Source organism: Bos mutus, chromosome 2, assembly GCF_027580195.1.
Source record: "Bos mutus isolate GX-2022 chromosome 2, NWIPB_WYAK_1.1, whole genome shotgun sequence".
NCBI classification, from domain to species: domain Eukaryota; kingdom Metazoa; phylum Chordata; class Mammalia; order Artiodactyla; family Bovidae; genus Bos; species Bos mutus.
The window spans coordinates 832,415-849,858 of NC_091618.1; the positions used below are offsets into that span (position 1 = coordinate 832,415).

At 50.1% G+C, this 17,444-nt stretch overlaps 1 protein-coding gene across 2 annotated transcripts in view; it reads left to right on the plus strand.

The window, feature by feature from the left end:
* The first annotated feature begins 10,847 nt into the window (after positions 1-10,847).
* The window catches only part of PADI4 (peptidyl arginine deiminase 4), a 28,153-nt gene continuing 21,556 nt past the window's right edge, over positions 10,848-17,444 (plus strand). The window contains exons 1-3 of one of the 2 annotated variants that reach the window (XM_070382035.1): positions 10,848-10,955; positions 13,923-14,103; positions 16,248-16,314. In XM_070382035.1, coding sequence (XP_070238136.1) covers positions 10,864-10,955; positions 13,923-14,103; positions 16,248-16,314 — 340 coding nt within the window. In that variant the 5' untranslated portion in view covers positions 10,848-10,863. Of the gene's footprint in view, positions 10,956-13,922; positions 14,104-16,247; positions 16,315-17,124; positions 17,392-17,444 lie in introns of those variants that run through there. The other variant, XM_070382038.1, reaches the window with a different exon arrangement.

Below are 17,444 nucleotides of genomic sequence, written 5' to 3' on the forward strand. Positions count from 1 at the left end.
AGTAACCCTACCACGTGAAATATGAAGTCTTCTCTGGGGAGTATCCATCAGCGGGATACAAAGCTCCAACCCTGGAGGCATTTTGAGTTTCCTCCAGCAGCTACAGACAGAACCTCGACTATGGGGGTGGAGGAAATGCCTACTTTAAACTCTCAAATAATGAGCTGGTTGCTTTCCCCAAAGATGAAAAGAATTGGCCCTTTGAATGAATCCCTGCCAAAGCAGGGAGGCCTCCTCCCCACAAAGAGGGAAGTGGATCTGAGCCCTTACTCTCCACCATCCAGGTCAGGTAGTGGTGGAGGGAAGACAGCTTGGGCTCTGAGCCTGCCTGGGTCCACACGCCTGTTCAGATCCCTGGCAGTCCAGATAAATGCCTGAGATCTGCATTACCCAACTCGATGAAATGTGAATAGCTGAAAACCAGAGGAGAGAGAGAAAGCATTTGGAATTCAACCAGGCAGCAAAGCAATTAGTTGAAAAAAGTTAGCCTCAGTCCCGTAGAGGAGTCCAGACTCAAAGCAAATGAAAGAATTACCTTGAAGGTATAGCTTGAATTCGGATAAATCGTTACCCCTCCAAATGACAAGGACTTGGAGTTCTCTGTTGTCATAGTAACTAAAAACCACAGGCTCAGTGGTTCTTCTGTGGCCAGGGGAGAATCACTTTATGTTTCAGGTTCCTGCCCCCAAAACACATCTAGTTGCTATTTTCTTTTCTTTTTTTTTTTGCTATTTTCTTGAGATAATAAAACTGCTCCTTTATTTTACAGGAGGCCAGTGGAGAAGGAGAACTGTCATGACTACCTGTTCACACACGGGGCCAGGGGTGGAGAGTAATAACAGGGCACGCCTGTGTCTCCCAACCAGGATGGTATCGGCTGAGACCAAAAGCCCCACCATTGTCTCCTATGACAAGAGATGAACTCAAAAGTGCTATAGATAAATCGAAATAATGAAATCCTCAAAAATATTGAAGTAACCCTCATAAAGGCAGGGAAAACAAAACAGAAGCAAATAATTAAGCCCTAATATATCAATAATAACATTAAACATCAATGTTCTAAAGGTACCTATTAAAAGACAGAGATTAGGAGAATACATTTTAAAACTATATACTGTCTACAAGAAACTTACTTCAAACATATAAAAATAAGTAGGTTGAAAAACAAAAGAATGGAAAAGATATACCATGCAAATACCAACCAAAAGAAAGCTGGAAATAGCTTTATTAATATCAGATGATGTAGACTTTGGGCTTCCGAGGTGGCTCAGTGGTGAAGAATCTGTCTGTCCAGTGAAGGAGACTCAGGAGGCTTGGGTTCAGTCTCTGGGTTGGGAAGATCTCCTAGAGGAGGAAATGGCAACCCACTCCAGTATTCTTGCCTGTAAAATCCCGTGGACAAAGGAGCCTGGCGGGATACAGTCCATGGGATCGCAAAGAGTCAGACACGACTGAGCGACTGAGCATGCGTGGACAGTGCAGACTTGAGAGCAGAAAATGTACAAGGAACAGAGAGGGACGTAAGACGATGGTGAAGATTCAGCCCACCAGGAAACAGCAGGCCCACGTGTGTGCTCCAAACACAAGAGCTGCGAGAGGCGTGAAGAGCTCACAGAGCTGAGGGGAAAGACAGGCAAGTTCACAGTAATAACTGGAGACGTCAACACCCCTCTCTCAACACTTGAGAGAACAACCAGATGAAAAAATGCAGAAGAACGGAAAACTCCATAACAGATTTGAATCGGCATTTACAGAACCCTCCATCCAAGAACAAAGCCAGTGGAGGTGACGGGATTCCAGCTGAGCTCTTTCAAATCCTGAAAGATGATGCTGTGAAAGTGCTGTACTCAATATGCCAGCAAATATGGAAAACTCAGCAGTGGCCACAGGACTGGAAAAGGTCAGTTTTCATTCCAATCCCAAAGAAAGGCAATGCCAAAGAATGCTCAAACTACTGCACAATTGCACTCATCTCACATGCTAGTAAAGTAATGCTCAAAATCCTCCAAGCCAGGCTTCAACAATACATGAACCGTGAACTTCCCGATGTTCAAGCTGGATTTAGAAAAGACAGAGGAACCAGAGATCAAATTGCCAACATCCACTGGATCATTGAAAAGGCAAGAGAGTTCTAGAAAAACATCTACTTATACGTTATTGACTACACCAAAGACTTTGACTGTGGATCACAAGAGGCTGTGGAAAATTCTGAAAGAGATGGGAATATGAGACCTCCTGACCTGCCTCTTGAGAAACCTGTATGCAGGTCAAGAAGCAACAGTTAGAACTGGACATGGAACAACAGACTAGTTCCAAATTGAGAAAGGAGTCCGTCAAGGCTGTATACTGTCACCCTACTTATTTAACTACTATGCAGAGTACACCATGAGAAACGCTGGGCTGGAAGAAGCACAAGCTGGAATCAAGATTAACGGGAGAAATATCAATAACCTCAGATACGCAGATAACACCACCCTTATGGCAGAAAGTGAAGAAAACTAAACAGCCTCTTGATGAAAGTCAAAGAGGAGAGTGAAAAAGCTGACTTAAAAGTCAACATTCAAAAAACTAAGATCATGGCATCTGGTCCCATCACTTCATGGTGAATAGGTGGGGAAACAAGGGAAAGACTGAGACTTTATTTTCTTGGGCTCCGAAATCGCTGCAGGTAGTAACCGCAGCCATGAAATTAAAAGCCGCTTGCTCTTTGGAAGAAAAGCTATGACCAACCTAGACAGCATATTAAAAAGCAGAGACATTACTTTGCTGACAATAGTCCATCTAGTCAAAGCTATGATTTTTCTAGTAGTCATGTATGGATGTGAGAGTTGGACTATAAAGAAAGCTGAGCACTGAAGAATTGATGCTTTTGAACTATGGTGCTAAAGAAGACTCTTGAGAGTCCCTTGGACTGCAAGGAGATCAAACCAGTCAATCCTAAAGGAATCAGTCCTGAAAATTCATTGGAAGGACTAATGCTGAAGCTGAGACTCCAATACTTTGTCCACCTGATGCAAAGAACTGACTCCTTAGAAAAGACCCTGCTGCTGGGAAAGATTGAAGGCGGGAGGAGAAGGGGACAACAGAGGATGAGATGGTTGGATGGCATCACTGACTCGATGGACGTGAGTTTAAGCAAGCTCCAGGAGTTGGTGATGGACAGGGAAGCCTGGCTTGCTGCAGTCCATGGGGTCACAAAGAGTCAGAAAAGACTAAGCAACTGAACGGAACTAAACTATCCAAGAACTTCAGAATAAACATTCTTTCCAAGGGCCTACAGAACATGTACCAGATAAATCATACCCTGGGTCATAAAGCAACTTCAACACATTTAAAAGAACTGAAATCATACAGAGTGTGTTCTCTGACTCAGTGGAATCAAACTAGAAAACAATAACAGGAAAATGTCCAACTGGAAACAACGCTTTGAAACTAAATAATGAACTTCCAAACAATCAATGGGTCAAGGAGAAAATCTCAAGGGAAATCTCAGAATACATTGAGCTGAGTGAAAATGAAAAGACAGCATACCCAAATAGGTGATATTCATCACTGTTGAGCAGGAATGTATAGTATTCAATGCTTAAACCAGAAAAAAGGGAAAATCTAAAGTCAGTACGGCTCCCGTTGAGTAACTCTATGAAGAAGAGCAAAAGACACAGAAACGTGCCGAAGGAAGGAAGGAAGACAGAAGCAGAAAGTAGTGAAACTGAAAACAAAAATAATAGAGAAAATCAATGAAAAAAAAACCTGGTTATTTGAAAGGATCAATAAAATTGGCAAACAGCTAGCTAGATTGACAAATTAAAAAAGAGAAAAGACACAAATTACCAGTATCAGGAATGCAGTGGAGATAATCAATACAGGGCCTATAGACAATCAAAGTTTGATAAAAGGATACTGCAGGCTACTCCGCACACAGACGTTTGACAGCTCGGATGGGATGGACCATTCTTTGAAAAGCACAAAGGAATGCAACTTACCCAATATGAAATAGGTAATTTGAATATCCTTTTATCTATTAAGGAAATGTAATCCCAGGGATGGGGGAGCCTGGTGGGCTGCCGTCTATGGGGTCGCACACAGTCGGACACAACTGAAGCGACTTAGCAGCAGCAGCAGCAGCAGGCCGCTTCAGAGCAGGGCCTGGGCCTGGAAAGATTCCTCACCGAGAGACTGAGAGGCCTGCAGCCTGTGCCAGTCTTGCCGCCTTGCTTGGGAACATCGTCCCTATTTCAGAATCAATAAGCACTCTGCTTAAACGTGTACTCAACGGCTCCGAGGCACACCCTCAGCTCTCACCATTTCAGGCTCTTGGAGGAAGCGGAGCCGTTCTCCTCCTGAGGCACGAGCTGGGTGCCCTCAGCCAGTAGCCCTGCCACGGGTGCGGGGGGCACCTGGTAGCTGCCAGGGACTGCTGGACGCTCTGGAGCTGACGCGCTCTCTCTTCTCCATGTGAGCAAAGCATTTCCATCCAGGGCTTGACTGGGCTGTTTTCTCGGCAACTTCAGTACCGAGGTACGGTGGGCAGAAGTGTTTGGACTTCTCTTGTCGGTGCCTGCCCTTGTGATGACCTTGTTATCCTCCAAGCAGTTGGTGCCCTCTCCTTGCACTGGTTGTCGATGACCAGTGTTCTGTTTGACAAAATGCAAGGTAATCCACCCCCTTGATACGGTAAAGAAGAAAAACCATATTAATGGATGAAGAAAGAGCCTTTGAAAAATCCAATAGTCATTCATGATTCAAATTTTTGCAGATTAGAGAGAGGAACTTTCTCAAGATGATACAGGGCGTCTACAAAAAGCCTACAGTTAACAACATACTTAACGGTGAAAAGCTGAACGCTTTCCTCACAAGACAGAATGAAACAAGACGATCATTCTTGCCACTGTTATTCAACTTAGTACTGAAAATTTCTAGCCAGTGAGAAAGCAACGAAAGAAGTAAAAGATACACAAATGAGGAAGACGTAACGCCGCCCTGTTTGCAGACGACAGGATTATTTATACAGAAAATCCCAGGGAATCCACTGAAAACTCCCAAAACTAGTAACTGAGTTTAGCAAAGTCATGGGATATAAGATTAATAGATAAAAATCGATTAAATTTTGATATACTAACAATGAACAGAGGGGCAAAATCAAAAATACAATACTACTTACGATCAGTCCCCCAGAATCAAATACTTAGGTGTAAATCTCGCAAAATATGTGTAAGACTTGTATGCTGAAAGCTATGAAAGGCTGATGAAAGAAGGTCTAAATAAATGGAGAGACAGACCGTTTTCATGGATGGGAAAATTCAACACAGGAAAATGTCCATCCTCCTCAAACTGATACAGAGGTTTAATGCAATTACTATCAGAATCCCAGAAAGCTTTTTTTGTTGGTATATATAAGATTACTCTAAAATTACAGAAATTGCAAAGGAACAATATGAGCTAAAACTCTTTTGACAAAGAAGAATAAAGGGGGAGCAACTAGTCTACCCATTTCAAGATTCAGCTACAGTAGTGAAGCCTGTGTGGATAGACAGATCACTGAAGGGAAGTGGAGAACCCAGCCCACACAAGTGTGGCCAGCCGAGTCTCTGACAAAGTTGAAAAGAGATTCAATGGAGGAAGGAGAGTCTTTTCTGCAAACTGTGATGGAGCAAGGCTGTACCTTAAAACAAATGGTGTTTTCCTCTTAACAAGAGACAGTGTTTCTGTACAGCTGCTCTGAGCCAGACACTGGCAAAGAGCAGAGAAAGTTCCTGCTTTCGTGGTGCTAACATGCTCACGTTCGCGGTCCCCAGGAGAACTCCTGGATGCTAGGGAAGGGGTGCGGACACCGGGGGTCAGAGGTAGGGTGGGTGCTACCTTTGGACAGCTCCGGAGAAGGGATGCAGGGGCACTGACCTTCATCTAGCTGGCTCCCCGGCCTTTTCTCAAAGATGACATAGTGAAAGTCATGAGTATCCCACCTCCCGTCTCAGCCCCTGATGTAATGCCATCTGTCAACTACCCACAGGTTTTCCCTCCATCACACCGCTGTGGGGTTCACATGAGTGGGTGCGGTAAAAACGGTCCATCCGAGTCAGTGTCCCCAGATCCTTCCCGAGCCTGAATGGATCCTGAGCAGAAGAGCAGGACCAGGTGCTGGGGCGGGGCAGGCCTGCGGGAGCAGAAAGGGGAAGAGAAGGCCGGCCCGGAGCCCTTAGACGGCCCTTTAATAAGAGGGGGCGCCTGCCAGGGCGGGCCAGTCTGGATAATCCAGACACTCCTGTTTTCTACCTGAAGCTATGGACAGGCTGGGGGCCTTGTGCTCCAAGGGACTTCAGATCCCTTGGCCGAGGGATCTGAGCAGGAGGCAGCTGCGTGGTGCACGGAGGGAGACGAGCAGAGCTCAGCCCGAGTCACCACTTCCCGTCTGCAACGGTGAGGGCCGCGGCGAGTTCCCTAACCCCTGCAGCTCTCAGTTTCCTCATCTGGAAAACGGGGAGAGTGTAATTCAGACGACATTTGCTGTGAGGATGACAGGTGTTGCCCACCAGCAGCTTGATGCAGGTAAGGGCCGCGTCAGAGAGCAGAGCAAGTGAGACAGAGCTGGACTTGAAACCCGCCTAGGAGCCGCCTGGCCTCGAGCACGGCACTTCTCACCTCGGCAGAAACAAGACCAAGTCCTGCCCACTGGGTTACGGTGAGAATTAGAAGTAACGCAGCCTGGGGCTTCTCCGTTGGTGCAGTGGCTAAGACTACCCTCCCAATGCAGGGGGCCAGGGTTCGAGCCCACGTACCGTAACCAAGCGTGCAAACACTGAAACTCAGAGTGCGTGTGCTGAGACACAGACGAGAGATCCCGAAACCAAGACTCGACTGAACTTAACTAAATGTTTAAAACACAAAGAAAGAATGCAGCCCAAGGACCTGGCGGCAAGACTAGCACATGGCCGTGTCTGTTATCACCTTCATCCTTTAAACCTGCTTTAGACAAAACCTCATTAGACTCTAAAGAGTGCCAGGGATTTCAGAGGCATTCCATGAATAGCTGCTGCGTGAGGAGCTAAGTAACTGAATCTGAACTGTATCAGTGGATGAAGAACACTGAAGGAATGGCCCTGCCGTCTCCTCCAAATGCGACTTTGCAGCATACGCAGTCCTGTCCTCAGTCTCCGGGAAAGATTCCTGACGCCAGTTCCTTTGCCCAGAGTGACACCATCACGATCACCCAGAGGAGGAGAGCCAGGCTGGTCCCTGGGGCATCAGCGCAGGGGCAAATGCCCAGAGGGCACTGGGCAACCCTTGGCTTAGCCTGACTTCCTCCCAAGGAGCAGCTGGGCTGGAGTTTCTGCGTTTCAGCGGGAAGAAATGCCCTCTTTCTCCAGGGTTTCTGGCCTAGACTCTGAGCCAGCTGCCCTCACGTGAAAAAGGCTTTGCTTCCCAAGCCCCAAAGTCCCATTCAGGCTCTGAAAGGGTTAATGTCTTCTGCGAGAGCGATGGCTGGGCGGGCCTCAGGGAGCCTCGCAGGAAGCTGTCCCCAGGGGCCCTGCCATGGGTCAAGTGCTGGGCTGGGTGCTGGAGAACACCCTGGTCTTCAGTCCCAGGGGTTTAGCGAGCACGCACGATGCGTCGGGAGCTGTGCTGGGTACCGAGGTGCAGCCGAAACCAACAGGGGCCCTGCTGTCAGGCTTTGTCGGGGCACAGACATTTACACCCACGCACACACACACACACACACAATGACAAGCTGCGGCACGTTTCAGGAAAAGAACTGAGTGCTCTGCAAAAGGATAAAGAGGGACAAAGATAAATCCACAAAGGCCCTGCCAATAACCCCAGGCACGGGTACAATGAATGCGTCAGTGTTGCTTATGACTCAGAAAATCTGTAAACAGCCTTCACGTCCAGTGGTGCAACGGACGGAGCTGCATCCCCCCACTCCCGTTCACGGCATCCGGTCCCGTCACTTCATGGCAAATAAATGGGGAGACGATGGAAACAGTGAGAGACTTTTTTTCTTGGGCTCCAAAATCACTGCTGATGGTGACTGCAGCCATGAAATTAAAAGATGCTTCCTCCTTGGAAGAAAAGTTATGACCAACCTAGACAGCATATTCAAAAGCAGAGACATTACTTTGCCAACAAAGGTCCATCTCATCAAAGCTATGGTTTTTCCAGTAGTCGTGTATGGATATGAGAGTTGGACTGTGAAGAAAGCTGAGCACTGAAGAATTCATGCTTTTGAACTGTGGTGTTGGAGAAGACTCTTGAGAATCCCTTGGACTGCAAGGAGATCTAACCAGTCCATTCTAAAGGAGAGTCCATTCTAAAGTCCATTCTAAAGGGTGTTCATTGGAAGGACTGATGCTGAAGCTGAAACTCCAATACTTTGTCCACCTGATGTGAAGAACTGACTCATTGGAAAAGACCCTGATGCTGGGAAAGATTGAGGGCAGGAGGAGAAGGGGACGACAGAGGATGAGATGGTTGGATGGCATCACTGACTCAGTGGGCATGAGTTTGGGTAAACTCCAGGAGTTGGCGATGGACAGGAAGGACTGGCATGCTGCTGTCCATGGGGTCACAAAGAATCGGACACGACTGAGTGACTGAACTGAACTGATTGACCCCCAATTCACGTGTTAAAGCCTCGATGGTCCCATCTATAATGGGGACATCGCAATAGGAGCTACTTCATGGGGACGTTGGCAGGAAGCAGGATTGGAACTCAGGCCTGACTAATCCCACAGTCCTGCTCTTAATTAATAAGGCAAATGCTTTGTTTCAAAGCCAGAGAAAATAAACAAACAAACTTCCATATATGTTAAATAGACATTTCTCCAAAGACATACAGATGGTCCAAAGTCACGTGAAAAGACGTTCAGCAGCGCTCGTTATTGGAGAAACGCAAATCAAAACTGCAGTGAAGTGTCACCTCGTACCAGTCACAACGGTGATGATCAGAAGTCTACAAACAGTAGATGCTGGAGAGGGTGTGGAGCAAAGGAAAGTGTCCTAACTGTTGGTGGGCATGTACATTGGCTCAGCCACTATGGAGAACAGTGTGGAGGTTTCTTAAAAGAAAACTGAAAATAGAGCTCCCAGGAAACTGCAATTGGAGAAGACGTGTGCAGCCTAGCCTTTGCTGCAGCACTGTTTACAACAGCAGGGCACGGACGCAGCCGGAACGGCCGCTGAGAGCAGGAAAGAGGATGCGGTGTACGTGTATACACAACGGAATATCACTCAGCCACGAAAAAGAAGGAAATAACGCCATTTGCAGTGACATGGGTTGACCTAGAGAGTGTCATAATGAGCAAAGCCAGACAGAGAAAGACAAATATGTGATGTCACTTATATGCAGAATCTTAAAAAGTGGTATAAACGAATGTGTTTTCAAGACAGAAACAGTCACAGATGCAGAAAACAAGCGTGGTCACCAAGGGAGGAAGGAGGGAAGGACGAATCGGGAGGCTGGAACTGACTAGACACACGACTAGATGCGAAACAGCTAACTGTTAATGGCAAGAACCTACGTGTAGCAGAACCTACTATGTAGACACGGAGCTCGACCCAACGCTCTGTAATGACCGACACGGGCATAGACTCTAAAAAGGAGTGGGAACGTGTATGTGCGTAAGCGATCCACCTCGCTGTACAGCAGAAACTAGACACCGTTGCAGATCCGTATGTTTCAGCGAGGACTCTGCTGACTCCAGATCCCCGAGCACGCCTGCTCTGGGCATCGGCTGTGGGACCCATCCCCCCATCCCCTCACCTGCTCGGGCAGGCGGTGAATGCTGCGTCCAGAGCAGGATGCCTGTGGTTCATGCCCCGGCTCCGCCACTTTCCAGCCATGAAATCGCTTCATGACTCAGTTTCTTCCTCTGGAAAATGGGGATGATAATGGTGCCGACCTCAGAGAGCCTCTGTGAGGATGAAATGAGGGAATTAACCCACCTCAGAGGCTTGCCTTAGTGAGTTTTTCTACGCCAAGGCCAGAGAAAGATGCCCCACACACCCAGGAGAAAACCCAGGAGACAGCCATCACGGGAGTGACCCAGCCTGGGGTGACTTGTCCCAAACCTGGTTAGACTTTTATTTTAAATCCCTTTTATTTTATTGTTTATTTTAATCGGAGTGTAATTGGTTTACAAAGTTGTGTTAGTGTCTGCGGTACAGCGAAGGGCATCCGCCACACACACACCCCTCTCCCTCCGGAGCTCTTCCTGCTTGCCCCTGGTCCCACGCCCAGGCCATCGCGGGGCACCGAGCCGAGCTCCCTGCGGCGAGCAGCGGCTTCCACTAGCCGTCTGCTTTACACACGGCCGTGTGTGTGTCAGTCCTACCCTCTCAACTCGTCCCCCCACGCCCCTTCCCCGCTGCGTCCACAAGTCGGTCCCCTAAGCCTGGGTCTCTATTCCTGCCCTGAAAACAGGTTCATCAGTCTCATTTTCCAGATTCCGTATCCGTGCGTTCATACACGGTGTTTGTCTTTCCTGGCTCCTCTTTGAAGGTGTAGCCCAGTCTGTGCCTCAGCCTCGCCTTCTCCTCTCTGATACCCTGTCTGGATGGGCCCAGGTGTCCACAGCTACAGGGGGGGATGGGGCAGGGGATGAGTCCTCAGACCGGCACTCCCCCTCACAGGCTTCCGAAGCCCTCAGCTCTTGCCAGGACGCTGACCGAGCCGGCCTGCCACCAGTCCTGGCGTCAGTGCCAAATCGGGTCCCGGGCCTGGGGGCAGCTCCAGGATAGAGGAGGGGCCGAGAAGGAGGGGCTGAGCCACAGACCGCAGGCGCTGACTCATGGCCTCCGCCGGGCGCTGGGCAGATAAAGGAAGCAGCCCCAGGGCCTCCTGCAGCCGCAGGGACGCACCAGCCAGCGATGGCCTGGGGCACGGTGGTGCACGTGGCCCCAGGGCAGCCCACCCAGGCCGTGTGTGTGCTGGGCACCGAGACGCAGCTGGATGTCTACAGGTGAGCGGGGGACGTTCTGGGGCCGCGGGCAGCCCTGGGGCTGTGGATGAACGGCTTCTGCTGCCACACAAGCGGGTTGGCGCAAGCTTCGGCCACTGCCGGGCAGAAGCCGGAGAGCCAACAGCCGAGTGGCCCTGGGATTCTCCTGGACCTGAGGCAGCGGTTCATCGCCACAGATGAGCGGGGCTTCCCCAGGGCCTCACCGCAAAGGAAATCTAGTAGGGCAAGCTGGACCACATCCTTTCATGCCTGAGGCCGTGAAGCGCAGGGAGGGTCTGTGACTTGCCTAAGGTCGCAGAGTGCGTGGATCCTGGGAACGAGTCTGGCCTCCGGGTCTCACGGCCCCGGCCTGGTTCCCCTTGTGCTGTGCTGCCCTGCGCTGCTCAGTCAAGCCTCCCTCCGTGGGTGGGTAAGAGCACGGTGTGATGAGACAGGTTCTGGCATGGAGCGGCGGAGGCGGAGGCCTGGCCCTGCTATTGGTTAGCTGAGATGCCCTGGGCGCCTGAGCCTCAGTTTCTTCATCTGTGAAATGGGGATTATACCCACTTTGTAGGGTGCTTGCAGGATCAAGTGTGAAAAACTTGAAAATGTTTGTTGAGTACTTAGTACGGTGCTGGACCTGCCCCGGTGGTTGTTCTCTCGTTCATTCCTTCCTTCGACAAATGCTAATTGAGCCCCTATTGTATCCAAGCCCCTGCCAGGCTCTAGCTGAACAGGGTGGTCTAAGCTGCTCGTGGTGGGCATGGCTGGGTTGTTGCCGTTGTCGGGGGGCGCAGTGCCAGCCTCCAGCTTCCACCACCGCAGGTGGGCACCTGTGCTCCTTGAGTGTCGCCTGACTCCTGAAGGGGGGCAGCAGAACTGCAGGGAGTGTCTGGGCCTCCCGGGGACACGGAGGCTGGCAGGGGGCTGAGAGGGTGAGGACTGAGGGGAGAAGAGGCCCGCCGTCATCCAGGCCACCCTGCGCCGGGGAAGTGTGTCCATCGGGGAGGCCTCGAGCCCGGGTTCAGCCCCGCTGGCTCACACGGTCACGGCGACCCTCGCGGTACGCTTGGCACACACAGCTTGGCACACACAGCTTGGCACACACACTCGCGGCACGCTCGGCACGCGCAGCTCAGTCAGCCCCCGTGAGGCGGGCAGCGCCGTCCCCAGTTCACGGAAGAGGAAACTTGTTTTTTCCATTTACCTTTCAGTCGTCCATTTTTTTCTATGTTGACTTTTTCTCTGTACTTGCCTTTTTGAAGGAAATTTTCCTGTTCTCTTGAAAAATTATTGCATTTTCTCCATGTATGGAAATTTATTTATTTTTCTATTCTTTTGGAGAATACCTTTACATTTTAATAATAGAATCTTTAAAGTGAAAGTTGCTCAGTCGTCCGACCCTTTGCCGCTCCGTGGCCTGTACCCCACCAGGCTCCTCTGCCCATGGGGTTCTCCAGGCAAGAGTACTAGAGTGGTTTGCCATGCCCTCCTCCAGGGGCTCTTCCTGACTCAGGGGTGAAACCTGGGTCTCCCACATTGCAAGCAGATTCTTTACCACCTGAGCCACCAGGAATTAAACACTATCTTAATCCTCTCTTCAATCAAGCACCTCAGAATACTTTAACTGTCAATACCCCTCCCAATTTACATTCTGCCTTTTTTTTTCTTAATCTCACAATTTTGATATTTTTATAAACTTTTAAAATACAGACAATACTCTTTAGATTAATCAAAGTATTTACCATTTTATTTGCTCACCATTCTTCCTTGCATCCAGATGCTTCTAACATTAGATGTCTTCTTCTTAAGGTATGCATTGGTTTTAAATTAAAATGCCAGTTCTTCTTCATCTGAAAACATTTTTATTAAAATATAACTTTATGTACACAAATAGAAGTTAATGGTTATTTTTTCAAGATACTTTGAAGATGTTACTTAACTGTCTTCTGGATTTCATTACTGTTGTTGAGAAGTCTACTTTCAATCTAATTATTATTCCTTTATAGGTGACCAGACTTTTCTTCTCTCTGGAAACCTTCAAGATCTGTTTGTCTTTGGTATTCTCAACCACAGTGAGGTGTGTGTCTGTGGGTGTACACGTGTGTGTGTACACATAGAGAAGGGGAATTATTGACAACTTCTGTTATTCTCCATATCTCAGCAACGCATCAAAGAGTACATTCTAAGAATTTCCCTGGTGATCCAGTGGTTAAGAATCAGCCTTGCAATGCAGGGGACGCAAGTTCAATCCCTGGTCTGGAAACTAAAGTCCCATATGCTGAGCCTACTGAGGCCGAGTGCCGCAACTAAGACCCAAAGCAGCCAAATAAAGAAATTGAATAAATTTTTAAACAAGACTGTACTCTACCCACAGTCCAGTGTTTTGCTAGAGTACTAAGCTGCCACCACTCCAGAAGCAGAAGCTTGTGTGATTCTTCACGTGTGCACACCCCTATGCGTGCACGTCTGTGTGCAAACCTCTGGGTGTGCACCCCACTCTCCACACACACCCGTGCATGTGCCTTGGTGTGTCCCTTCCCAGTTCAAGAATCAGTCCTCCGGGTCAGGGGATTTCCTTTCTGCTCCTCACTGTCTCCTGCGGGCGTGCGTGCGTGCTAAGTCGCTCAGCCGTGTCCGACTCTCTGTGACCCCGTGCTGTAGCCCGCCAGGCTCCTCTGTCCATGGGATTCTCCAGGCAGGATCACTGGAGTGGGTTGCCACGCCCTCCTCCAGGGCATCTTTCCAACCCAGGGATCGACCTCGTGTCTCTTATGTCTCCTGCGTTGGCAGGCAGGTTCTTTACCACTGCACCACCGGGGAAGCCCGCTGCCTCCTGAAAACCTCCTTATTACCACCGGTCAGGGTCAGTGTGGCTGCCTTGTGGTTTCCGCACTGGTGGGAAAGGAGGAGCCCTGGGGCCAGCCACAGTAGGCCGGGCCCCACCTCACCATGTCCATCTGTCCTCCCCATCTGTCTCCTCCACAGCTCTGCCCCCAAGGGCTACACGTCCTTCAGCATCACCGCCTCCCCAGGAGTGGTTGTGAAGGTCGCCCACAGGCCTCCAGCCAAGAAGAGTCCCACAGGCTCGTCCCAGTGGCGCCTGGAGCCCGGACTGGACGTGAGCCTGAAGCTGAGAGCGGCCAGCGAGAGCACAGGGGACCAGCAGGTGAGGGCAGCACGGGGCTGGGAGGCGGGGCAGCCACCAGGTCCCGACAGACCTGCCCCTCGGCCTGTCCGGAGTCAGCAGGTCCGACAAGCCCGCTCCTCGGCCCCTCCGGGGTCAGCAGGTCCGACAGGTCCTAACAAGACAGAGCCTCCTTGTCTTCGGCAGAGCTCACGACAGCTTGTTCCAGCCGTAGCATACTCACACTGAGATGATGTCGGGGGCTTACGGAGGTCAGGGTTTTGACTAAATTTATTCACCCAGCAAATGCTTAATAATCGCCTTCTCTGTGCCGGGCACCGTCAGACCCTGAAGATTCTAATGAAGAAGAAGGTGAGATCGCAGCCCGCGTGGCGCTTGCGGCCTGTGGGCGAGCATCAGACAAGACAAACGACTGGAAACGGTGGTGCGGCTGGGAAGCGCTCAGCCCGGCAGCCCCGGGACACTGGTCCTTGCCCTTGTATTTAGCTTCTTCGGCTGCTGTAACACAGGACCACAATTTTAAAGCAACAGAAACATATTCTCTCACGTTTCTGGAGGACGGAAGTCTGAAACCAGGGTGTCAGCAGGACCGTGTTGTGTGGCATCAGTTCGTTGAGGAGAATCAGTTCTTTGCCTCTTCCAGCGGCTGCTGGCTGTCGGCAGCCCTGGACTGATGGCCACGTGGCTCCAGGCTCTGCCCCGAGGCCCGTACCTCCTCCTCAGTCTCTCTCGGCCTCCTTCTTAGCAGGACACTTGTCACTGGACTTAAGGCCTGTCTGGATAACCCAGGATGATCACAAGGTCCTTAATTACATCCGCAAACATTTTTTTTCCCCCAAATGGGGTCACATTCACAGGATTCAGGGATTAGGATGTGGACATATCTTTTGGGGAATCACTGTTTAACCCGCTGTACTCACATTGACTATAGATAGATAATCAGGGCCCTCCAGAGGGTCTCACACACAGATCTGGGCCAATAACCACTTGTTCCCAGCAGGGGAGGCCAAGCAGTCTCTCCGCGGGGGCAGAGAGTTATTTCCTGTTGTAGGAACAGACCTTGGGCATCAAAGCTGGTCAGCGAGTGAGTACTCAGGGAAAGCTTCCTGGAAGAAGCGGCAAGCTGAAGGGTGCTCTGCACGACCTATTTGAGAGGGGTAAAGAGGAGCTAGAGCTCAGCACAGAGGGTGTGGCCCGAGTGCGCACTCTGGATAAGAGAGGGTGAGATGTGTGTCGGGGAAGCTGAAAAAGGCTTGTATGGAAAGAAAGGAGCAGGGAGAGAGGGAGCCGGTGTCAGAGGGTTGGCATCCGGGACCTCTTTCTCTTGGGGAAACAGGAAGCCAACGGGAACCTTTCATGCAGGAGCAACGAGACCGTAAATGTACATTAGAAAGAGCCACTGGCTAACAGTGAGTGCGTCGATTAGATCTAGGCAGGGCGACCGGTCAGGAGGTGGACGCCATGGTTTAGACGCAAGGTGACGGAAGCTGCGTTTCTCTGGGTGCCCGCCATCTACAGGGCAGGTCCAGATGCCTCAGTGTGGCCGCCGGGAGCTCCACTTCCTCTGGGGGCATCGCTTGGGTTTTGCCCTGGGGAACTCCCCTCCGCCCTCTTGCTTGGAAGCGTGGTTCCTGATGCTCAGCCAGGCGGGGCCCATCGGGTGGGTTCTCCCTGGACCTGGAGCCTTGGGAGACAGGGCTTGGTGTCTCTTGATCTCAACAGCACCTGCCCTGAAGAGGCCAGGCCCGCTCAAAGCCCCTGCTCCCCGATCCCTGAGGGCTGGGGCCCAGCCTTTCCCAGTCTGCTTCCTCAGGCCTCCTCCCTGCCCCTGCTGGCCAGCGTTCCCTGCGGCTGTCACCCCAGCATCCCTCTCATGCTTCTCCCATCACACCCCCAACTGCTGGACTCCTGCGGTCCCTCCCGGACCCCCCGACACCAGGCAGGCAGACTGGGCCCTGGCCAGGCTCCTGAAGGACCCCCTTCTACGCATCACGGTCACCTGAGTGTGTTGCTGCCCCTCCAGCCCACGTGCTGGGGTGTTCCCCATGGGCTGGGGGCCCCGTCCCTGTCTCCTTGGCACCCCACTCTGAGCCGGCATGCAGCAGGCCGCGTGGAGTGTGTTGAATGGTTAAGGACGCCATTCACGGCTCGCCCCTGTTCTGCAGGTTCAGATTTCATACCATGGACCCTCGCCCACCCCGGCTGAAGCCCTGCTCTACCTCACTGGGGTCGGTAAGTGATGCCCAGCAGCTCGGAGCTCAGCCCCCTGCCCTCCACACGCCCCACGCAGGAGAGACTACACCCCGACGCTTACTTGAGACCAAGTGGAGAAAAGAAAAATTCTAGACAGCCATACATCTGGTAGTTCATAAACATTCCTTCCCCAGTCAGTGAACCACAAATACAGCTGGAGATGAGGCATTTGCAGGGAGATTCAATTACATCTCAGTATTTTATTTCTCAGTTTAGGAATTGGCATGTGGATTTTCGACATATGAGTCTCTATACCTTTTTGAAACCTCAAATATTTATGAGAAAAATAGATGATGATACTGTCTTATACAATAATACAGACCAGTTTCCCCAAATGATTTACATCCCACCTTCACCATTTTTGCCGTATCAGTGATCTATATTTGAATATATTTGAATATTTGAAGAAATATTCTTCTTCAAATAAAGTATGTTTGAACTTGCCTTCATATAGGGCAGTAATATCAAATACCAGCATTATTTAAATGTACATTAAATATATGAACAGCATGTGAAGGTTTTATTCATTTATTTATTTCATAATAAATGTCATTTATTTATTTCATTAATAAATATGAATATAAATAAATTTCATTCATTATTTCACTAAAACACATTTTAATAATTTTATTATTGTTATTTAGCACTTACTCTATGCTGGACAGAGTGCCAAGACTTTACATTTAAACCTTACAAAAATCCAATGAAATTGCCACTATTATTATCTGATTTTACAGGTGAAGAAACTGAGGTACAAGAGCTAAAGAGACTTGGCTAAGACCACACCGCTGGTTAGCCAGGGAGCCAGGACGTTCTGGCCACCGAGTGCCGTGCGCTCTGGCCCAGCACTGACACACGGCTGTGTGTGTGTTTACAAGGTCATCCAGGCCAGTCTCATTCTGTGACCTCATAAGGTCGCCGCACGGTTATCACTGGAATGGCCGTGTTGCCGAGTGCTCTGATGAGGGGAGCATGTGCTTTCTCCCCCGAGCCGTGTGGACAGAGGAGCTGTGCCTGAGGCTGTGCTTTCCCAGGGTGCACAGAACGGAGAGTCAGGTGGGATGGAAGCAGCCACTGCGCCCCCTCTGCAAGCTCACGGGGCCTGAAGT